At 36.6% G+C, this 24,340-nt stretch overlaps 3 protein-coding genes across 4 annotated transcripts; 2 read left to right on the forward strand and 1 right to left on the reverse strand.

Annotated features, from left to right (window-relative positions):
• Nucleotides 1-503: 503 nt before the first annotated feature.
• Nucleotides 504-12,813, forward strand: LOC132621905 (leucine--tRNA ligase, chloroplastic/mitochondrial). The gene is made up of 20 exons (XM_060336376.1): nucleotides 504-941; nucleotides 5,124-5,268; nucleotides 5,341-5,397; nucleotides 6,138-6,257; nucleotides 6,344-6,448; nucleotides 6,577-6,800; nucleotides 6,890-6,956; nucleotides 7,040-7,194; nucleotides 7,385-7,649; nucleotides 7,813-8,007; nucleotides 8,157-8,236; nucleotides 8,916-8,978; nucleotides 9,114-9,195; nucleotides 9,788-9,865; nucleotides 9,935-10,036; nucleotides 10,164-10,336; nucleotides 10,481-10,658; nucleotides 10,784-10,861; nucleotides 11,509-11,640; nucleotides 12,225-12,813. The coding sequence occupies exons 1-20, from the start codon at nucleotides 598-600 to the stop codon at nucleotides 12,468-12,470; spliced, it is 2,889 nt and encodes a 962-aa protein (XP_060192359.1). The 5' UTR covers nucleotides 504-597; the 3' UTR covers nucleotides 12,471-12,813.
• Nucleotides 12,814-14,245: 1,432 nt separating this feature from the next.
• Nucleotides 14,246-20,867, forward strand: LOC132621808 (glycosyltransferase BC10-like). 2 transcript variants are annotated; one of them, XM_060336249.1, is made up of 10 exons: nucleotides 14,258-14,711; nucleotides 15,385-15,501; nucleotides 16,225-16,325; nucleotides 17,381-17,452; nucleotides 17,686-17,767; nucleotides 18,739-18,819; nucleotides 19,156-19,197; nucleotides 19,712-19,771; nucleotides 19,936-20,082; nucleotides 20,484-20,867. In XM_060336249.1, exons 1-10 carry the CDS (start codon nucleotides 14,451-14,453, stop codon nucleotides 20,667-20,669), a joined length of 1,149 nt encoding a protein of 382 aa, XP_060192232.1. In that variant the 5' UTR covers nucleotides 14,258-14,450; the 3' UTR covers nucleotides 20,670-20,867. The 2 variants fall into 2 exon arrangements, with proteins under 2 accessions (XP_060192233.1, XP_060192232.1); XM_060336250.1 differs by lacking the exons at nucleotides 19,712-19,771; nucleotides 19,936-20,082; nucleotides 20,484-20,867 and adding an exon at nucleotides 18,928-19,006 and having other exon boundaries at nucleotides 14,246-14,711; nucleotides 19,156-19,196.
• Nucleotides 20,868-21,328: 461 nt separating this feature from the next.
• On the reverse strand, nucleotides 21,329-23,742 carry LOC132621809 (uncharacterized). The gene is made up of 3 exons (XM_060336251.1): nucleotides 23,453-23,742; nucleotides 22,422-22,445; nucleotides 21,329-21,967 (listed from the first exon to the last, which is right to left on the reverse strand). The coding sequence occupies exons 1-3, from the start codon at nucleotides 23,655-23,657 to the stop codon at nucleotides 21,660-21,662; spliced, it is 537 nt and encodes a 178-aa protein (XP_060192234.1). The 5' UTR covers nucleotides 23,658-23,742; the 3' UTR covers nucleotides 21,329-21,659.
• Nucleotides 23,743-24,340: the final 598 nt, after the last annotated feature.

The raw sequence follows: 24,340 nt of genomic DNA on the forward strand, positions 1-24,340 counted from the left end.
AAAGTATGCCCCATAAGGCGGAACTTTTCCTTAAGAAATAATTAAAAATTTGCCTTATAAGACAAAGTTTATATCTTAAGGAAAAGTTATGCCTTATGAGGTAACTTTTAGTTATGCCTTAACTAAAAGTCTGCCCCATAAGACATAACTAGAAAAAGACTTTTAATTAAGGCTTAACTAAAAATTTACCCATTAAAAGTTTTCCCATAAGTATGCCGGACCTGGCATAAACTTGTGAAGGAATTACTAAAGTTATGTCGGACCCATCATACTTATGCCAAGTCTGCCCATAAGACACAAGTATGTCGGGTCCGGCATAACTTTGGTAATTCCTTAACACTGCATAGCGAAATTTAAACTCTGCCTTATGAATTTTTTTAAAAATTTTTGACTGAGTGGGGATTCGAACCTAGAACTCATAAATTTTAGAGATTTTAATTATGAGGGGCAAAATTTAAATACCAACCCAAAAGAAGCGAATTGCCCGGTAAAGCCTAAGCCCAAGCCCATGAACTGCAACAATACATTATCTAATCATCATCTTCCCAGCAAATTGCAACCTTCAAATTTTCTCAAACCACTGCAACTCCTATAGCAATGCTCACCCAATTCCATACTTGCACACACCACCACTTTCCTCCTCCTCTCCGCCGCCATACAATTATACCCTCCGGTCACTACCGCCGCCGCCAATTATGTACCCACGTGCGCTTCAGAGTTTTCACTTGTACAAAAAGTTGTAGCAGAAGTATAGTGAGTGAGGTTGTAAAAGAAGTTGATGAGCAAAAAACTAATGTGCAGGTCAAAAGGGCTTATCCCTTTCATGAAATTGAACCAAAATGGCAAGGCTATTGGGAAGAGAATAAGACATTTCGTACCCCTGATGAGATTGATACTTCCAAGCCTAAATTCTATGTTCTTGATATGTTCCCATATCCAAGGTACATACTTTTATCCCACTCTTTTAACTTTACTCTTCTATATTTAGTAAGTTGACAATCTACGTGTCAACTTGGATATTTTACTACATTACTCACATCTTTCATTTAGCACCGCAATATTCAAAAGTCTCTTTTTTATTTCTTAAATTTTGTGCTCAGTCAAACTAAGACGATTATGTGCCAAGGATATACTATGGCGTATCATGTTTTAACTAGAAGGAAACCTTATGGAGTATCATTTTTTAATGAGAAGGAACCAACCTACTTATTGTATATGTTTTACAAAGTCGAACCAAACAAAGTAATCTTGAATTAGGACATTGATTATTTTTGTTTGTTTTTCTATGACATTAGTACTCAAGATAGTAAAATTTCACTTGGTACCCTATTTGATCCCCTTTGTACCCACCTTTTTCAAAAAGTTTAACTGCTACCCAAATTATAGGTAACTTCAGATAAAATTGCTTCTGCTCTGCTTTTCCTTTTTCTTTTTCATCTTCTTACTTATTGTACAATAATCTTTTTCGAACTTATAACAAGTGAAGTATAATGTTTTGAGGAAGTGGTATTGGATTCGAATATGAAAAGCAAATATAAATCAAATGGGTGTTGTTGGGAAAGCTTGAAAATAATGGAAAATAACCATTGTTGCAATTTGAGTTTGTTAGATTTGTTGTTGTTTTGGCAAAATGATGATTGAGGTTAGTTCTTTAAAATATATGGAGCTTGGAGTACCGTTAGGTGCTTGGAACAAGGATCATATTGTGTGGAAAGAGACTTGCGGGGTGTCAGAAAAGATATTTGTCCAAAGACGGGAAGGAAGTGTTAATTAAGAGCACATTATCAAGCATAGCCACTTACTACATGTCTTTGTTTCATGCTTCAACTTCAGTTATGGAGAAGTTGGAAAAGGTTCAAAGAAACTTCATATGGAATGCGGTAGATTGGGCAAGAAAATTTCACTTGGTGTTGTGGGAGACTGTCACATCTCCTAAAAAATGGGGAGGTCTTGGAATTAAAGATTTAAAGGTCTCAAATAAAGCTTTATTAGGCAAGTGGCGTTGGAGGTTCGGAATAGAGGTAAAAGTTCTATGGAGGGGACTCAGGGGAGTGATAGCTGATAAATATGGAATTGAGGATGGGGATGGAGAACTAGAGATGTTACTTTGTCTTTCGGTTGTGGGTTGTGCAGGAAGGTCATGAAGAAATGGGATTATTTTTGGGAAAATATCTCATTCAAGGTTAGAGACGGAAGAGTAAACTTTTGAGGACATAGCTTGTGCGGGGACTTCTATTGAAAGATGAATTTCAGAGATTGTACAGAATATCTTGCCAAAGAGACTCGACAATACAGCATATTAGGGGGATACAAGGTGGGGAGGTTTTTTTGGGATTTGAGATTAGAAGGGAATTTTAAAATTGGGAAGTGACTAAGTTTTAAAGGTTGGTAGTTTTGTTACATAGGCAGGTCATATCGGTTGATAACCCGATGTTTGGCGGTGGCCCCGGGAATAATGGAGTGTTCTATGTGAAGTCTTTCTATGAGAAATTATTGGCTAAGGAGGAGCACATTTTTCCATGTAAGTCTATATGGATTCCAAGGGTGCCGAGGAAGGTATGTTTTTTCTCTTGGTTGCGGAAAATCTTAGGAAGCGGAAGGTTGTCTGCGTCAGTTGGTGTTATATGTGTAAGGAGACGGTCGAGGACATGGATTATTTTCTTTTATATTGCGGGTTTACCATGAGGCTATCATGGGATATGTTTAGGTGGTTTTGCACTTCATGGGTAATGCTAAAAACTGTGAAAGAGTTGATGCTTAGCTAGAAGAGCGGGAGAAGACAAAGGGCTTGGGACAGGGCCCCTCTTGCGTTAATGTGGGTTGTTTGGAGAGAGAGAAATAGGTGAGTGTTTGAAGGAGTAGAGTCAAATTTCTCCACCTGAGCAGTAGTCTCTGTTCCATTGTTTTCTATTGGTGCATACATAAAGTTCCTTGTTGTATAGATGATTGGGTGGAGTTTGTAGAGAATTATGTCTTTTCGTAGATTCTTTACCTTTTAGTATATCCTTGTATACAACCATTTTGGCCATTTTTTATGAATGGAAATACACTTGATAAAAAAAAATGGAAATTCAACTTTACAAAAAGTTAGTGTAATCTTTCTTGTTTGCGTTCTTGTATTTTATACTAATAATATTTTATACTAATAATATTTTATATAGACATAAATACTTTAGCTTGACAACATATATTTGTAAGTAATTGAAAAGTGTTATTTCGAGTTAACAAAATGTTAATAATGTGTTTGTTGTGTTTGCTATACCTTGAAATGGGGAAGTGCTACTGAGGTATTATATGATAGAAGGATGTCTACCAAAGGAAAGGTAAATTATGTAGAATATTTATAGACCGAAAATGTTATATGTGAGTGACTTTGGGCCGTCAAAGTCCAATACATCTACAAGATGAATGTTGCAGAGATGCAAATACTAAGTGGATAGAAGGTGAAAGTAGCAGATATTGAGGATAAATTAAGAGATCGCTTGAGATGATTTGTTAATGTCCTATGTCGACCTCCAGAAGCACCAATCTGTTGCTGTGAAGTTATGGTGAATGAAGGTGTTAAAAGAGGATACGTAGACCTAAATCACATGGAAGAGAGTTATCTCGAAAGACCTACAATATCTTGGGACCCATGCAAACCTAGTGAAAGACAGGACACATTAAAAGAAAAGATCTATATAGGCAATTTAATTGGAAATATGTCTTAGTTTCAACTTGGACGTACATTGGTACCGACTCTTGCATTGTGTATGTACACGATATTTGTGGGTAAGCTGTTTGTTACTTGAAAATGGTAAAGCTCTTTGCTTTTATGTAATTATTAGACAATTTTTTTATTGTAGCATGAGTGTTGTTAGATTAACTTACGTATCTAACTTTCCATGTGAATTAAGGCCGTGGTTTCTCGTTTTCTAATTTTTTTTACATATACTGAGCTACATAAAAAGTTATAAATTACAATTTCTTTTATCATTTGTAAGCCTCTATGCAAACCTCATTCTCTCTTCATGTGCTATTGGTCTGGGTTTCTCTCTCTCAATTCAGCCCAACAAGCCACAAACTTTGCTATAGGCGGACCCTCTCCTGTTGAGCCTACTCTCCCCTAGCTCTAGTCCCACCATTCAGCCCGTTCAGTGTAATCTGTATACATCAGGGCTACTCTTCAATCTCTAAACAAAGACTAAAAATAAAATATTTGGTTCATGTGTAAACGCGAAAATCGAGTTACACGTGCTGGAGGATGTTAGAGAATACACTTATTCCTTATTGGTTGTGTTGGGTTTTTGAACAAGCTTAAATAATCTTGGATTGCTCCACCCATTGCCTTAAGGTATGCTCATATTCTTTCTCATGGTATCGGAGCAACATATGTCCTGGCGTCAAGTCTCACTATCACCTATCATAAAAAAGAACCTGTATATGCTTGGCTCATAAAAAGGAATCAAGCCTGCACGTGAGGGGCAATGCTGACATAATTAAGTAAATAACAGTATGCTTTCTCGAACAACTTACGCTTTTACATTAGAGGGTCGCACACTGGCATTATTTAGTAAAAAGTGTATTATCTCTAATAGCTTAAGCTTTTAGATCAGATGGTAACTAACTTCAACATGGTATCAGAGCCATACTCATTCAAATTATCGGTTTAAACTGATGTTGTGTCGACTATGTTAATAGCACCAACATTCATAGCATTTCATTTCCTTACGTCTGTTCATAAAATTATTACTGAAGCTATTCAGTAGTCCATGATTTTCCACATTAGTATAGCATAAGCCCTACCAATGTTGATCATACTCATCAAATTCAACCATATACTGATTGAGTGCCCTAGTTTCCCTACACTTAAGTGCCTTATTTAAAAAAAAAATAGTTTCCCTAGAAGTGCATTTTCTGCCTATGTGCAAAATTGACAGCCAGTTATTGGAAGGAATATTCTGGTGTAGATAGTTGCCAAGCTATTCTGAGCTTTGGCAATTGACCTTCGGTACGTAGGAATTAAAATTTCATTCATTGAGGTCCGGGACTTCTACTTTTTGGCCATTGAGATTGGACAAAGTTTTCCCTTTGCATGAGGACGACCTATTAAGTTTGCTTTGGTTCTTTATTTATCCTTGCAGTGGAGCTGGTTTGCATGTTGGACATCCACTTGGATATACTGCAACAGACATCCTTGCTAGATTTAAACGCATGCAAGGTTTCAATGTATTGCATCCAATGGGATGGGATGCATTTGGTTTACCTGCTGAGCAATACGCTATTGAGGTAAATTTGCAAAAGTCACTGTTTTCCATGTAATACTTGCAGGTATCTAATTTTTTCCCTTCCCTTTGACAGACAGGCACACATCCAAAAATCACAACTTTGAGGAATATTAGTCGTTTCACCTCGCAGGTAACTACTGCTTTCTTTTGTTTTGGTGACTATGTTTGGTGTTTACTTTGAGGCTGTTAATCCTATCCAAGAGTCCGAATTTCTAGCCATGAAATCAAATCCTTATTTTTTTTTTTCGCAATCCTAGTGTAAGAATCAGGTTCTCATCTCGGTGGACATAGACTTTGAGCTGTTTTCGTGTACATAAGTGTCATATTCCAGTTTAATGAGACTTGGCAAATCCTCAGATTATCTGCATTTAATTTGGCAGAGCACCAAAGGGGAATTTAGCCTGTTCATGATAGTGTATAGCAGGTGCATGCTTTTTAAGGTCAGAAACAGTAAAAAGTCCTATATCAAAAATTATATAGGTGAACCAGAATTCGTGAATTCAGGTCTTGGCCACTTGTCCCTGTCTTTTAAAATGATAGCTACGATATTATCTTGTACCTCTCCATCCAAGAGCCTGCTGTCATGCCCCACCATCTTTTAGTTCCGTTACTTTTCTTCCATTCCTCACTGGCTAGTTCTACTTTGGCTGATATTTATATGGCCATATGCCCATAAATGCCTTTAAGAAAGGATGCTTTCCCTGCAAAATTCAGAGCATTTAAATTGTCATTGTTGGAGTTTATTTGCTAATCTATGTGAGAAGAATGTTATTTCAGTTATTTAATGGGATTTTAATCCCTTGCTATCTTTCGTCGTATAGGATGGTTCTTCAAAAATGTCACTTTGCTAATATCTATATTGATTTCTAGCTTAAATCGTTAGGCTTCTCTTATGATTGGGATCGTGAAATTTCTACGACCGAACCTGATTACTACAAATGGACTCAGTGGATATTTCTTCAACTTCTGAAGAGAGGGCTAGCTTATCAGGTTTTCTTAACTCCATTTTTATTATGCTCAGTGGTAGGTTGAAGTAACCTTCTTCGACTTACCAACGTTTCCGAATCCAATATTAGGCTGAAGTGCCTGTCAATTGGTGCCCAGCACTTGGCACTGTCTTGGCAAATGAAGAAGTAGTTGATGGTGTAAGTGAAAGAGGGGGGCATCCAGTCATCAGAAAGGTAGGCTTTCTTATACCCTATTATATTTTAAGGTAGGAAATTCTCAAAGAACCACTCAATGTCTAGTCCTTATTTTCATGGCCTGGATGGTTTCATGATTTTACAGTACATTGTTTATTGCCAAGCAGCCTATGCGGCAGTGGATGTTGAAGATTACTGCTTATGCTGATCGGCTTCTTGAGGATTTAGATGACCTAGACTGGCCTGAAAGTATAAAGGAAATGCAGAGGAATTGGATTGGAAGGTCAGAAGGAGCAGAATTGGATTTTGTCGTCATAAATGGCAACAGTCAGGAAGAGGAGAAAAGAATCACAGTTTATACAACAAGACCGGACACTATTTTTGGTGCAACGTATGCATTTTGCTTTTGACATCTAATCATTAACACCTCCTTTTGTAAACTACATTCACATGTCACTAATCCTTTTTTCTGCTGTGCAGATATTTAGTTCTTGCACCTGAGCATCCCCTTCTGTCATCACTTTTATCTGAAGCACAGTGTAAACATGTATGCTCTTCTGCCCCTTGAGCTTCTTAATCTCAGAATGCTGTTCGTTCTAGTTCTTTTAAGAGATGACGGATGTGAGACAGGTAGAGGAGTACAGAGAACTTGCCTCTAAAAAGAGTGACCTTGAGAGGACTGAGCTTCAAAAGGAAAAAACTGGTGTCTTTACTGGGTGTTATGCAAAAAATCCAGCCAATGGACAAGCTGTTCCTATTTGGGTTGCTGATTATGTCTTGGGAAGGTTGTCTGCCTACTTATATCTTCTTGTTGTACATTCAACTAGCAAGATATGTCCTATGGCTATGAGTCCATGACTGTATTAATGCTCTCGTAATGAATGAGCACCTAATACCAAAGTATTTGTTTGTCTTACAAACTTCATGTTGACAATGTTTCTGGGGTTTAATAGTAGTGCACCAATTATGATGCAGCTACGGGACAGGAGCAATAATGGCTGTGCCTGCCCATGACACACGTGACTTTGAATTTGCTATGAAGTACAGTATCCCAATTTCTTGGGTTGTAAGACCAGATGATGGCGATTGTGGCAATGTCGAGAGACCATATTCAGGTGAAGGATCTATGATAAATTCATCATGTTCAGAGACAGGGCTTGACATTAATGGTTTGCCTAGCAAAGAAGCTGCTTCAAGAGTCATCCAATGGCTTGAGAAAAGTGGCAACGGGAAGAAAAAGGTAACTTCCTTTGATTTATGAAGGATACCTCTTCAGCTTGTATATCAGTTTCTGGAAAGATGATGATCTTAAACAGAATTATGAAGTCAAGTATGAAGGAAGCAATTCTCATTTTTCTACTGCTCATAAGATCTTACATATTGCCAAATTTATCTTGCTTCAGGTAAACTACAAGTTAAGGGACTGGCTTTTTGCTCGGCAACGCTATTGGGGGGAGCCTATTCCCGTTATCTTTTTGGATGATTCCGGAGAAGGTATTCCAGTTCCAGAAACCGAGCTGCCCCTTACCCTTCCTGAGTTGGATGATTTCACTCCCACAGGGACAGGGGAGCCACCTCTTGCCAAAGCAGATTCTTGGGTATGTTTTGCCTAGTGTGAGAGATTTCAACTTGTTAAACATTGGTTCCTCGTCATTTGATACTTTTCCTTTTTCCATTTCTTCTTTCCTATTAGGCTTACCACACTTCATGTAATAATATGCATTATTTTGTCTGAACAATTTGTCAGGTTATAACCAAAGATCCTTTATCTGGAAAACCTGCTAGGCGAGAAACAAACACCATGCCCCAGTGGGCTGGTTCTTGCTGGTAATCAACTATGTATTTCCTTCAATATTGGGTGTTTATTTCCTTTCACAAGTTCTCCACCTAAAAGGACTTTGCATTTAACTAGTAGTTTTGTTGTTAGATATTGTATATGGCTGTCATTTGTCAAAAGGGGGGAAAACTACTTTGGGATATATCTTTTATATTTTTGTGTTTGGGGGCAGGAGCATGATAATATGGGCAAGAGCATAGAATAGTACAAGCCAAAGCAGATTGGAGGGAATTTTACTCTGAACTTATCATATAAAAAAAGAAGGAAGAAGAAGAAGAAAGGAAGTAAATTACTTTGAATTTCTTGTTCCATGGTGGGTGGCGCTAGGCGCATATTTGTCACCGGTAGTAATGGAAGTAAAAAAGCCTACACTTACCTACCGCATTTAGAAGAGGAGAGTGTCGAATGTTGTCACTCAAAATCTGGCTGCTTAATACGGTGTTGAAAGTAAATATAAGGAAAGCAAAGAATCGATGAATACTTAATATTATGTACTTAAACTGATAATGTGTGGTCCAAAAGACCAATGCAACTTTCACCCTTCTGAGATCTGTGTTGTAAAGAAATAATCATCTTTGCGTTTGAGGTTCCTATGGATGTGTCATATGTCTGATCTGTGTCTTGCTGCTTTTCGTTGAACCTTGTCACTCACCCACCACTAATATACAGGTACTATCTAAGATTTATGGACCCGAAGAACTCCAGTGCATTGGTTGACAAGGCAAAAGAACAGTGAGTTTGCACTTTCGGTGTCCAATCAATAGTTCCAGTTTTTTCTGGCTTTCATTTTGTTATACTTATTAGTTTGGAAAGTTAGATTTGGTGTTTCTCAGTGTTAGCCACCCATTGGACTCCTTTTTCTTATAGGTACTGGGGCCCTGTTGATGTGTACGTTGGTGGTGCTGAGCATGCTGTTCTTCATTTACTGTATGCCAGGTTCTGGCACAAGGTTAGTACTGCCAACTTGTTACAAATAAAATGAATTCTCTCAGTTTCAAGCTTTGGTTGCCCTTCTTTAGCTACTGCAGATGTTGTCAGTATTGCAGTTAATCCAAATGAGCCAAGACTTTCTTCTTCTTCTTCTTCCTTGGCTACCGGTTTTATGGGTGATGAATCTCTTTCACTAACCTAAATTGGACTTCAATACATTGTTAGACAAGCGAAGTGAATCAGAGCATATATTTGGAAAAATAGATGAGGAGGTAGGAGGACAAAGAAACCAAAAAAGGTCAAAGGGCAGCCCAGTGCCTAAAGTACCCGCGTTAGCAGGGTCCGGGGAAGGGCCGCACCCAAAGGGATGAGATGTAGACAGCCTACCCTAATGCAAGTATTAGTGGCTGCTTACCAAGCAAGAGGAATTGCCCCCCCCCCCCCCCCCCCCCCCAACCCACACACACACAAACAAACCCAAACCACCCTTTTTTTTTTTGTGTGGTCCTTCTGAATTGCACCCCCCCCCCCCCCCCCCCCAATTCAGAAGATCATGTTATATTCTTCTCTAACATTTCTGTTAAAAATCATGACTATGTTCATTGTTGCAGGTTCTGTATGACATAGGTGTTGTGTCAACAATGGAACCATTTAAGTGTGTCATAAATCAGGGCATCATCCTTGGTGAAGTAAGTCGATTTGCTTGGTCTTGAAAGTCCCATCATTTCATTGTCAGTCTTTAACAATCAAGTTTTCAGGTTCAATATACAGCATGCAAAGATGATGAAGGGAACTTGATATCAGCAGACTCAGTTGATGAGCCGGCTGAGTATAAGCAAGAAAGAATACCTGAGGAAAAGGTGTACTGTATACTGATTATGTTCAGTTACTTAGCTTCTATAAAAATCTTTTTAGCATCTTTTTATGTTAATTTTAGTTTTCAGAATATAGTTCATCTGTTTGAAACTTTTTTTTGATGATGTGTAGGTCATGAAATCTGGTGACTTGTTTGTATTGAAAGACAACCCCAACATTCGTTTGATTGCCCGAGCTCACAAGATGAGTAAAAGTAGGGGAAATGTCATCAACCCTGATGATGTTGTCTTGCAGTATGGTGCAGATTCTCTACGCTTATATGAAATGTTTATGGGTCCATTAAGGTAGCTTCTCCTGTCCAGCCTTATCTTTTCTTTTGCTTTTCAAAATCTTAGTTTATTGTGATATATGTACACGACCATTTCAAAATTGTATTCACACAGCATATCTTCTAGTGCATAATGCAAAATATTCATTATGTCTGATAGAGACTCGAAAACATGGAATACAAGTGGTATTGAAGGCGTTCACCGTTTCCTAGCAAGATCTTGGAGATTGGTTGTTGGCTCAGCCTTGCCCACTGGTTCATATCCGGATGGAACAGTCACGGTTGATGAGAAACCTTCGATTGAACAACTTCGTTCTTTGCACAGATGCATTGATAAGGTAGTACTACTTGTCATTGGATATGGCTGGCATGTATCCTTTGGGATGGAATTTGGTTGGATGTTGATGCACTTCCTATTATTACACAACCGTTTGTTGATTTGCAAGTTGGTTTAATATAACAGGTAACTGAAGAAATTGAAGGAACTCGGTTCAACACTGGGATTTCTGCAATGATGGAGTTTATTAACGCAGCATATAAGGTTTCTATTAATCCTCGTTTCCCCCTCAGTGCTCAAAAAATAGGAAAACAGGAAAAAAGAGGGGATAGTCACACTTCGATTTTTTTCCTAAACTTGTCAGTCTGTTGGATCAATTTTTAGGAAGTAAGGAAAAAGTCGTCACTTCAATCGTGTCAAATTTTCGACGTTGTCAAACTTGGGCAGGTTGGAAGAGCAGCTTAGTCCAAACATTTGATGTGCTTGTAAGAGTTAATTACATAAGGGAAGAGATTTCAGTCTCTTCCTTTAGGCGAATGAAATACAAAATTGGTTGACTACTCCCAAGAGGACTTCTTTAGCTGTTCTCCTTCCCTATTAAATTAAAGTTTCCAACTGAATGCTTGTAGACATCACTCAGAAAAGGGCATTTCGGTGCACGGGGCTCCCTCTATGAAGAGAGTCCAGGGAAGGGTTTGGCCCCCCTGGGTCTATTTTACAGTCTTACCTTACATTTTTGTAAGAGGCTATCTCTACGGTAGACTTCATCGAACTGAGATCAAATTGGACACTTAATTTTTTCAACTGAAAAATAACAAAAAAGGGGAAACAAAGAGTGATCTAGCTATATTATATTCATTACAAGTTACCTGATAGCATTTTGACTAATCCTCTGGCTCTCATGTTTTTAGTGGGACAAACTTCCGAGATCAATTATTGAAGCATTTGTTTTGCTGCTCTCACCATATGCACCTCACATGGCAGAGGAGCTCTGGTCTCGTCTGGGACACTCGAATTCCTTGGCATATGAGCCATTCCCTAAAGTGAGCATTTTCTTGATCCTAGATTTTCTCTCTCTATTCCTCTCCCCCATCAGGCCATTCTGAAGACCATGTGGTTCACTTGTTTTTTCCTAGTCTCTTTACTGTTGCTAAAGAAAAGGGAGCTAAGTTAGAAACATCCTACTACATAGCTTCTCGTTATGTGTTAATCTGACTAAGGAAATCAAATCGAAACTGCAATAGCTTTGCTGAATTCGTCAATCACTTTTCATGGTGAAGACATAATATTAGGACTTCTACGCTCTTTATAATCCTAGACTCATCTCCATTAGCTTTTGCTTCTTCCTAACCAGGAACTTTTCCACATATTTAGTTCTACACAGCTTCTCGTTATCTACATATTTAGTTGTTCAGTTTGTTGTTATACTGCACGAGTCCATTTCAGCAAATATTCAATATAGACATTAGACAGGCTAAACCCAGATAACTTGAAAAACATGAAAACATTTTGTTGTTTATAGTAGCCCCTAGAGACAAATTAAATTTATGGGATTGGTAGTAGCTCATGAAGATCTTAAATCATTGAACTAGGTGAAACATTTACTGATTTATGGTTATCATGACAGGCTGATGCTGCATATTTAAAAGAGAGCACGGTAGTCCTTCCGGTTCAAATAAATGGAAAGACTAGAGGTACCATACAGGTCGAAGAAACATGCACAGAAGAGGAGGCCTTTAGATTAGCTTCACTTGATACAAAACTGTCCAAATTTTTGGATGGACAATCGATTGGGAAGAGAATATATGTCCAAGGGAAAATTCTGAATATCGTCATAGATACGCAGAAAAAGGCCAAGGTGGCTCAACAATAGCTGATGTATGATGCCTGGATCTCTATACATTGTGTTGTTTCATAAGGATTGATGGATTAATAACACCGTGGAGTAGCAAGCAGCGGTGGCTTCTGTACCATAATTCTTTTTGCTGTACAATATTGTTATAGAGGACAATAAGCTCGCCATCAATGGAAGTGGAATAGGCTTTGTTGTATAGGAGAAGAGGGGGTGGGGTCTGAATATAGCTTAAGCTATTAGATTATGTGTAATTTATGTTCATTGTTGTACCATTGTACCCCGAATATGCTGTTGTATTTATATATGAAGGTTTAGAAACATCATAACTCACAACTTCAATGAACATTGTTTCATTTTGCAAGGATTATTAGTTACTCTTCCAATATTTTCAAGTGGCACCATTTTCACTTCTGGCTGAACAATGGCAGATGTAGCATTCCATAGCAGATAGCCAGATACACCAATGTTGCCTCCTTGATGAACTATACATTGATAGTTTAAAATATACAGAAATACTCTCTCTAGTCCCAAATGTTAGTAAACAAAATTTTCAAAATATTTGACGTATCTTCTAAATTCAATTTTACTGCTCTAATCAGCAGAGTGTAAATTAATTGAGACACTTAAAAGAGTTAGAGAGTGGTAAACTGATAAAATGTTATTTAAGACAGTTACTCTTATGGTTAATATTATTAAGTGTGTCTTTGGAGAGGTATATAACAGAAGGACAAATAATATGAATATAATACTAGTATATATTAGTCACAAGAGTAATAGGTGGATGATTTAACTTTTTGGATCTATGTGATGGACTGAGGAGGTGTCGACCTATGCTGATGTTCAAAGTTGGCTTGGGAAGTTAGGTAGTATAATAAGTTCCAAACAGAATAGGTGTAACGACAAACTTTAGCTATACAAGGACGAAGTCTCCCATGTTCTTCAATGGTCGGTGCCAAAATCATTTTAATTGTCGCGATGATTTGTGCATCCAAACAATTATTGACAGATTTTGAAATTTCTCGATTCCGTGGAGGGTAAAGTACAGATTTCTGTAGCATTTTTGCATAAGGTAGTAACAATATCGAAAATTATTTTACCATTTTTTTTATACAATGATGTCTACGGTTTTGGAAACATTTTAATTATAGTGGTGTTGACACCTCCCGCAACCCAAATGAAATTCTTTTATGTCCACTTACTTATTATTATTAAATCTTGAAATATAAAAGTTCTAATATATAACTTAATACATAGTTACTGATAAAAATATTAAACATTCAAAATATTGATATTGTCTAAATATAGGTTTTCAAATTATAGTTGTTTGATAATTGCTCGATGATTAGTTCCACTTCCAAGTTAGGATAATGAGGATATCTCTAGTAAGTTGACCTGACCATAAAAATAATCTAATTATGAAAATTAATACTTTGTCCCAAATAAACAATTATTTTAGCTCAAAATAATTGTTACTTTAAAAAATAGATGAAAGTTGATAATTTAAGTATAACAGTTAGTTCCTCTCAATTCTAAAAAACATAAATAGGAGGAATAAGTTAGTAAATTATATCTTTTGGTTATTATTTTTTTAAATAAAAGTGAAAAGAGCTAAAACAACAATTAGATATGACTGAGGTAATATTATGTCACATTAATTATAACGGATGGGAGAATTGTATGATCAGTGCATAATATAATATCTACACGAGATGACGTATACAGTTGTAAATTAGAAGGTGCAAAAACGACACCGTTAACGTCTTCCCTTTCCTTGTTGTTGAGACAGTTGTGCACCAAGTAAAGAAACAGAACAAAAAGGGAAAGCACTAGCAGTCAATGTGAAACCAAAAATAAAGCTAGCATTTGGTGTCGTTTCTCAAATTCAATGTACACACACACACATATATATATTATACACAGAAAGATAAAGTGCAACTCTAATTTTATTTTGTTTTATAATTTTCATGAAGAGAAGGAAGAAGAGAAGAAAAGAGAATAATGACGAAGAATTCAATGTCAGTTGGAAATGTGTTGTGGTTATGGTGGAAACTGGTTGTTGTTGTTTCTCTTAGTCTTTGTGTATTAGCTTTTTGGAAGCTACAAAGCTATTCTCTTTCCGATTCCGAACAACTTTCCTTTTCTACTTCTTCTCGTAGATCTCGAGCTGTTGATGATTATATCGGCAATCCTAAAGTTGCTTTCCTATTTCTCGTACGTCGGGATTTACCTCTCGATTTCCTTTGGGGAAGTTTCTTCGAGGTTAGATAACATTTCAATTTCTCCTTTACCTTACCAAAATACATCAATTTTTTTTTTTGGTTTAGTAGTGAAAATTCAATTTTTTAATTAGCCTTAGCAAAATTCACTAAATTTAGGATTAGGATAGCTCTTTTTTTTTCCTCCTTCGTTCTTTTTTTCTGATGATCAAACTCTTGTTGCAGCTTCATAATGTGCAACTGTGCAATTTTTTTTTTTTTTTAATACTAGTGAGAATTCAATTATTTTTTTAATTTACTAGAGCACAATGGAAATGTGAAAAATATTAGCTTCCGTTGTTTTTTTTGCTGTTTCATAAACGGAATTACTCCCTTTTTTCCAATTTATATGATACTTTTTGCTTTTGGAGAGAATTTGACTAAACTTTGAAGCTATATTGGATTAGATTAACTCAATATTTTAAGATTAAATTTATATATTTGAAAACTAGATGAAAAGTAGTTTAAGTTGCAACCTTTCTCATATTAATTTGGTGAAAAAATACATCAAGGTAAGTGGTGAATGTTTGGGACACAAGGAGTAGTAGTGAATGTTCAATTACTTTTTAATTTACTAGAGCATAATGGAAAATGTGAAAGTTATTAGGTTTCGCTGATATTGGCTGTTTTAGAAACTGCATTATTTGACATTGTTTATCTCTTTGGTGTTTTTGCAGAATGCTGACACTGGTAATTTTTCAATATATATACATTCGGAGCCTGGTTTTGTGTTTGATGAGTCTACAACAAGATCGAGTTTCTTTTATGATCGCCAATTGACAAATAGCATCAAGGTAAGTGGTGTTACTTGCTTACTGTGTTGCTACATTGTAATATAAAACTTTTTTTTGTATGTTTATTATGTTCCTTCTTCTTTTTTTTTTTTTTTTTTTTGGTTAACTTCATTTTGCAGTGACATGAGTGTTTAATTCAGTGAAATTCATTTTTTGTCTTTTTCTTTTGTCCTGTTGATTGGTCTGTTTATGTTTATTGCTCTCGAATATTATCAGGAAATGTATCTGATTGAGCTTGTATGTAGAGATTTGGTAGGTTGCATGTTAATTCCTCCAATATGTTGTAAATTTAGATTCTAAACCTTAAAGCTTGTATATTCTTGTTTCACCAACCTAGGAACTAGGTTGGGTATATGGTAATCCACCCACTCCAATTTATATGACTCTCTCCATTTTGGGGCGTATGGAGTTGTTTGACAATGATCCCGGTATTCCATTTGTAATATTATTTTGTATAACTTTCACGACTTTCAAGATTCAAAATCTTTTTTTAAAAGTTTCAAACAATGATTTGATATTTCCTGTATCGGATACTTTCGATTGGACTACCTACTACGAGTACTTTAATAATTGTATCCACTACTATCAATAAAAGACTTAAAGTCAATTTGACATTTTAAAATCTGTGTCTCATCAAAGAATTTAGTATTATTCATTTACTTCCCGTTGCTCTTTCTATCACTTTCGTGTCTTTACCAGATTGATATTAAGAGTGACCTGTAGGTAGCTTGGGGAGAATCAAGTATGATCCGAGCTGAGAAATTATTACTTGGGGCAGCACTTGATGATCCTGCAAATCAAAGATTTGTTCTCCTGTCGGACAGGTATATTGTTTACTTCAAAAACACTTGACGTATGACATCTCTCAGATAAGTCTATGTAAATGGCTTTTAGTGCATGCATGTGCCTTGTAGATGCATGCCATGCTCGGCTATTGGTTACCTCCTGCCTTCAAACTGATATTTTTTATGCTTTCTTTTTTCTCATGATTCCGATTACTTGATTCTTTCCCTTAAAAGGAGAAGTCTAGTGTCTTTCTAAACACCCCCCTTCATATATTTGAAGTTTCCCTGATGTTCAAACTCTTTAGACACATTCCTTTGGAGTACATACCTAACTAAGATCAGTTCTATTATTGGTTATCTCAAACTCATTAACCTGTTTACGCCTTCTGTTTTGTTAATTTCCACACTGCTTAAACATGGTCATCTAAACTGCGTTCAAGGTAATACTTGCGTTAGATATCAAGACTGGTGAGCTATAATAATTTTGGTTCCTATTGCATAAGAACAGTTATACAACTCTTTTAGACATGCTTAGCACCGATGCGCGTTGCTATCGTTACTATGTTTAATAGAGACATCGATATGGTAGGATAAGGACCTAAGCCACTGATTTTCAAGAAGAAAAAAAAAATGACATGACATGACATGACATGTAGGACATATCAATGAAAAACTATAAGGGTTATTAGAAAGTGAATTCACACTGGAATTATTGAATGAACAGCACAATCATATTCTAGCTTGGTACAGGTTCATTGTAGATTTAAAAGACAGGATACACATTTCTTATCCAAAAAAGGGAAAAAAATAAGAAAAGAACGAAGACGAATACACATTCCAAACGTTGTCGTGCACAAACTGTCCATGCTAAATAGCTTGCAAATTGTCCAGTATGCTGTTGCACTTGAGAGTCTATGCAACATATCTTCTTGACTTCTCGTTAATGACTTATGAGAACGCATACTTCATATGTAGTGTGTTTCAATTCTTCTATCCATGGATTTCCCTTCTGTTTGTTTTACCCAATTATTGAGTTATGGTTTATGCCTTGGTGTTAAGATTTTTCTCTAATTATCTAATGGTTGATATTGCAGCTGTGTCCCACTGTACAACTTTAGCTTCATATACAACTACTTGATTGCTTCTCCGAGGAGCTTTGTGGACAGGTAAAATGGATGATATAACTTGCGTGATGGCTGGACAGGTGGTTGATTTGGTGGAACTGGAAGGAAAGGATAGACAAAGAAACTGGATTCTTTTTCTTCTCGTTCCTTCTGCAATGAATCAACTCCTTAACTGGTTTCAGGATTTAAAGATCGATTGAATTTCTAAAGGATTATTTCAAATTCTTGTGTTAGTAGCATTAACAGTGAATGAATGATTTTTTGTTGTCTTCCAGTTTTCTTGATAAAAAGGATGGTCGCTACAACCCAAAGATGTCACCCTATATACCAATGAACAAATGGCGAAAAGGGTCACAGGTAATCTCCCTTCCATCCGAATTATATGTAGATTTACATAAATCGGTAGGATTTCCTCAAATTATTGTATAAGGACATCTATGTTCCGCCAACCTCAATTATGAAATTCATTAACCTGTCCTGATTAAAAAAGAAAAAAAGAACTTCATTGACCTCTGTATTTACTATTTAGCTGCGCTAGTGAAGTTGACTTTTCATTTATTTCTTACAAAGAAAAATCCAAGGCATATAATAGAGTATAGGGGCTGTAGACAAGCTGGGTGAGGAAACTCTAGAGAAGCTCTGGAATGCTTGTTTTTTCAGATTAATCCAAAATCATGTTCAAAGATCAAAGAGGAGGAGCAGTTACCAACTCCATCAAATAGGAAAAGGATGTACAAAAGTGAAAAGTAACTCAGGAACCAAAGAGGTTTGCAAAAAACTTATGCAGATGACAACTAAAAAGCACATATGAACCTTCTTTTAAAAAAAGTTCCTATGAACTTGAAATATGTCAACCTATATAACTACCTAACAAAAATTTAAAGATATTTTTCAGAAGGGGTTACCCACCAACTTGATGGTCTTTGTTGAACTTGTCTCTGGATAAAATAATTAGTTTGTCAATATGTGAAAATATAATACATGAAATTTTTAAGCATAGGGTGTGGCCTAGTGGTCATTGGTCAGTGAAGTGGGTTGAGAACCATGATGTATCAGGTCCAAATCCCAGCGGAGGCAAAAACACTAGGTGATTTCTTCTCATTTGTCCAAGCCTTGGTAAACAGTTTATTCACCTTTTAAAGTTAAAGTAGTGTTTTTATCTATAAGCAAGGTAGACTTAAGTTTTTGAAGCTGGGGTGGTTTTAACAAATCATAATATCTCAAATCGATAAAATATACTGTCTGCTCGTATGACTTGTGACATGAGTATGACAGTATGATCCACTACTATCTGCTTCTATGAGTTTTGACTTGACATTTTAGTCCAGTGGATCACTTTAATCAGGAAGCACGCGGAAGTGGTTGCAGATGATGATGCTGTGTTTCGAGTCTTCAAGATGTTCTGCAAGGTTCGTATCATGTGCTCTTCTCTCTTTAAACTTCACATACATGTTTACCCAATAGATAGTGCTATAAGGTTGAACATATGCATGCTTAATAAAGCATTGGTGCTTCAGGTTTATAAAAATTATTGGTGCTCCTCAACAGTCGAAAAGCCCCGTTTACTAATGTCTGCCCGATGAAGAACATGCCACAGTTAATGCCTTCCTTAGTTGGATTGTTACTGTCAGTTACATTCTCTAATTGGAACTGTTAAGTGTAGATTTACACTGTTGCACTAAATGTTGATATCCATATGCTTCATTTATCTGATAACTAATAGAGTCAGGATCTTAATCTTGCAGAGACGTCCACCGCTGGAAGACAGTAAGGGGAAAAAGAATATGGTAAGTTAGTGTGCATTCTGCTAAGTTGATGCATTTGACATTATTAATATTTGAGAAAAAGAGGATCCAATGTACATTATTCAAGTGCTCTTTTTCCCACTTCCGTGGTTGCCTTGCCTTGTGTGTGCTCCTTTGCAGCACCATCCTCTTGTCCCTACACTTCCATGCGTTGGGCCATGGCTCTGTGCCGACGTGTTTCTCAGTCGGCTCCTGTCGCTTAGCCCCATCCTTTGCTACCTCATGGCGTGCGAAGTTGCGGCTGTGTCGTTATGCTCTGTTACTTTTGTCATTCCTAGACACCCCCCCCCCCCCCAAACCAACCACCACCACCACGCCCCACCCACCCACACCAAAAAAAAAAACAAAAAAAAACACACTTGTACAGGCATACAGGATTATGACTTTGCCTCTACTCGTTATATTTTTGTTAATTCGTACTAGTGCACCTTTTTTCCTGAAGCATTCACTTTTCAGTTGATACTTGTTTCTTCTAACCTTGCAATAAATCTTGCAGAAACTTCAAAAGCAGCACAACTGCATTCCAGATGAACACTATGTGCAGACATTATTGGCGGTAAGTATCAGACTTATTATACCTTGACTACTTTCCATCTTTAGTCTTCTTGTGTGTTCGCAGGACTCCGCGATACATCTTTCTTTTGTAACTCCATTCTTTTAGGCAAACTTTTGAGAATTATTCTTCGGGACTAAAGGTTCTAGATTTTTATTGGTTTACAGATGCATGATGTGGAAGGAGAACTTGAACGTAGAACGATAACCTATACAGAGTGGAACGAATCTGTGACAAATATGGAGAAAAAGGGTTGGCATCCCATAACATTTAGCTATGCAGTTGCTGGACCTGTACAGATCAAGCGAATAAAGGTATGTATTGGATGTGTATAATAATCTGTTACCTCTAGCTTGGGCATTTGGCGCTATGATCATCTCTATTTACATTTTCATGTTGGCGTAGTTTCAACTTCTCTTTCTTCGACTTCTTTTGTTGGTTTTCCTTGTGGACTTTCCCATTGGTTTTATTTTGTTGGCTTTGCCTTTTGTTTCTTCATTGACTTCCTCAGTTGGTTTTCTATCTTCGACTTTTCTCTTTTGGTTTTCCTTCCATGACTTTAGTTGTTTTCTTTCTTAAAATCTTTTGTTGGTTATTTCTTCAACTTCTCTAGTTTTCTTTGCTTCTTCAACTCTTCTGGTTGGTATTGCATTAAGATATCTTGCCTACTGAACTGATTGCTTTGTGCAACTTGCCACCCCTCCGATTTTCACAGGATATTCGCAATGTTTACTATGCAAGCGAGTACAGAACAGAGTGGTGCCGGAGTAATTCTACTCTGGTCCCCTGTTTTCTGTTTGCAAGGAAATTCTCGCGGGGGGCTGCTATGCGCCTCTTGAGTGAAGGAGTAGTTTCTCAGTTCAACGCCGCCTCCATAATGTACTCAACACGACGATTTTAATCAGTCTCTTTTTAATAGTTTTTTTTCTTTGTACTTCGATGAGGGTATTAGCTGCCCTTGATAGAATTACAACTTGAGTGTGTCACAACACCTTTAGCTTACTGATTTAGGAAATATACAGGTGGAAGCTGATCGTAGTATGGTTCATGTAAGACTTGGTCCTGTAGATATTAAGAAATGGCATTTCATTGTATGGTATCTGTCTAAAATGCTAGGAATTCTTTTTATTTCTTTTTTGTTCGGTATATAGTGCATTATATTTCGAATTTGGAAAAGCAATGATTGTTGATTCGCGTATGATTGAGACGGGAAATACCTCTATTTCCAGCTTCCACAATCTTATGTTCTTTTCCCCAAATATGCTTAAAGAAGGTTTGTCTATTCTGTCAATTTTCAACCGGGAGAACTGGTCTCTTTGGTTAGATTTTAGTGCTCCAAGCAAAAAAGGGACATAATCTCATCGCTCAGTCCTGTCGATCATTTGAAGTTCAGGTGCAATAACTAAATAGTTCTTTCTAATGATGGTGTTCGGGTTAGTTTGCATGCATTTCAACTAATTCATCGGTAACTGGTGCCTTCTACTTTCTACCCGTACAGGAAGATAACTAAATGACTGTTTTATCTTAATTGAAAAAGGCTTTGCTTACAGTTGCGGCTCTTGTTCAAGCTCTGGTTTGAGGGAATGGTCTTATACAATGTAATTTGCGTAACATTTCAACCAGTTTGTGCTCCAGAGTGAAGGTATACTTTGAGGAGAAAGATATATTTCCTGAAGTGAATCCAAACCGTTAAAACTATAAAAAGATCGAGATGTTTCTGTTCCTTGCTTATCTAAAATAATACTGTCTGATTGTTTCTGGCCTTGTGACTTCAATTGTGAGGAAAATTAGGGAAATGTCCGGACTAGCCGAATACTAATATTAGCTATCAGAAATTGGTGAAGTGCCTGTTTACTTGCTTCATTGAGAACTTGTCTAGGCTCTAATTAACTTAAACAAGCTCTTGTTTCCAACCTTGATGGCGTGCTCTGAGTTCCCACATAGAAGTGATTTGTCTCTGTGCTTCTAAAGCAATTTCAGCCTTTTCTCTAGCTTCTTCACAAGTTCCCATCCCTGATGTACATTTGTCTGCTTCCTTTTGATATTGGGACACCATCTTTTTTGCCTCGAGCAGTGCCATGTCTGCTCTTCTCTGGTTTTCCAGTGTTTCACTTTCCATTTGCTTTAATTCATCTGTCAAAAGAGCTGTGAAGTTTCTCTCCTCTTCATCGCTCACCCCCAGATCATGTTCCATGCAATCTATGAAACAATAGAGGAAAAATAAGCTGTCATTCAAGAAAAGAGGTGATAATATTAACTACGGAGTAGCAAATATTAATGCTCCCCGTGTCTCAATTTGTGTGGAAGGATGGGAGCATGAGGGCCAAAACACTTGAGTTTCAATGTGAATTCCAGGTATAGATTTTTCATGTTTTCAAAAAAAAAATATATATATACATTGGCAAACTATATGAAAAGTACTACAAGTCAATATAGCTAATGATCAAAAACATTTTTAAAAAGTTAGAGAAAATTATAATAAAAGAAAATTTGTTGACTCCCCCATATAGTACTTTTAATATTTTGGTCTGCTTTGGAAGCTCCATTACTATTAGGAGCAGTATACGCTGTAATGACTACTTAATGTTTGATGCTCATTCTATTTAACCAAAGAAACTGATGCAATAACTACCAAAAGGTTAAGAAAACTAACCTGTAAAAGTACTCACATTCACACCTGGTAAGAAAAAAAGAGGTCAACCATGTCAAACATACTATTGAAAACATCTCAATGAGTAGCTATGAACCAGTATTTCATTTGCATGGCAATAGAGGTAGATTCCAGAACTAAAATGTTTTCTTTTCATATGCAAGGCAGTAGAGGTGGATTCAGAATTTAGAGTCAGTGAATTCAATACCTTCCTCGCCTTCTAGAAATTGGGATAAAATAAGATCTCTTGCTTTCCCCACAAGCCCTACTAGCGTAGAAAGTCTGTTCGTTGGTGTGTTGTTCGTTGTAGCGATAGGCTCCAAGTGCGATTCTGATTCGAAATTCGGTTTTCTGTTCTGGAATGAATCTACTCTAAAGAAAGACCTGCCTATAAGTATTTGAAAGTCGGTCTTCACACGAGTACCTGCCCCCGCTTTCATCCACCTAGAAGCCGCAATCTAATAAGTTGGTAAAGCCAACACAAGATCGTCCCCTTCATTTTATGCTGATTTCAGCTTACTATGTAAGACTAACTTATCTACAACTACATGCCCGAGTGACACTCAAAAGTGGACATTGCGAGAACAAAGCGAAAATCACTTCTTGCCGCCTGGGACTCTAAATAACCAAAGCTAAGAAAAGAAAGAAATTATTGACCAATCACTTTGTCCTAATCATCCCATTTTTAGCGAAGTTCCAAGAATCAAGATCTAAAATTAGAGTCACTGAATTCAAAGTGCATTGCAGTGAATTATAAACATACATACTCCAACTACATATTATGCGGATGCATGTGAATTACTGAAACAATGAAGAGAGGAAATTAATTAAAGAGGTGTGTGTGTGTGTATATATATATATATATATATATATAGAATCAAGATCTAAAATTAGATTCACTGAATTCAAAGTGCATTGCAGTGAATTATACACATACATACTCCAACTACATATTATGCAGATGCATGTGAATTACTGAAACAATGAAGAGAGGAAATTAATTAAAAGAGGTATATATATATATATACACACACCTTGTGAAAAAGAATGAAGGGGTTGATCAGTAGAGCAATCACAAGGACAAGAAGGGCAAGAATAGTGAGTGGATGAAGAAATAGATTCAGAGATGTGCCAATAGAGGGGTGGACCAGCTACATAAGCAGTAATGCACAATCCCATAATTAATACCCCAAACATCACCTTCTTCCCACTCCATTTGCTTCTTCCATGTTTATTCATTTTCCTCTCTCTTTGTGTTTGGATGTTTTCTTCTCTTTTTTCAATTGTTATTTCTATGTTAAAGAGGTTTTTCAGGATCTATAATATAACTGCGATTGAGCTCTTATTGAAATTTTCTTTTTGATATCTAATATTTAAGACTCGGTCATTGTTATGCATGCGAGAGTTGGTGCATACATTTTGGGACATGTTAAAATGGAAACTAGAACTGTTAAAATTAGGAAAATATAAAAGTACAATTTTACATGATTTCTGAAGACAATATATTTTTGCCCCCTACAATCGTATAATTAGGGGTAACCAAAAATGTAACTCCAACACATTCGACACGTACGCCTTTTTATATTAGCATTACGTTTTTTTGAAATGTTGGTTTCAGTTTATAGAAACATACCGAAGTTCTATAGCTTCTGATAGACATGATCACAAAGCTAGGTGGATTACCGTCTGCACCAAAGGTAAAGAAAAGGGGACAAATGAAAGTTAAAAAAAAAAAATATAGAAAGAAAGAAACGAGAATAACAAAAACAATTGTTTATATACGCCTATTTCGGCAAAAACTACTCATACCCATATTTACGTCAAAACGATAAATGCAAAACATTTGTTTTTCATATATAAATTTTGCTAACTTGCCGAGGTAATATTTTAGTATTTTGCCCATTTTCTAATTTCCTCAAATA

The sequence above is a fragment of the Lycium barbarum genome, chromosome 12, assembly GCF_019175385.1.
Source record: "Lycium barbarum isolate Lr01 chromosome 12, ASM1917538v2, whole genome shotgun sequence".
Lineage (NCBI taxonomy): Eukaryota > Viridiplantae > Streptophyta > Magnoliopsida > Solanales > Solanaceae > Lycium > Lycium barbarum.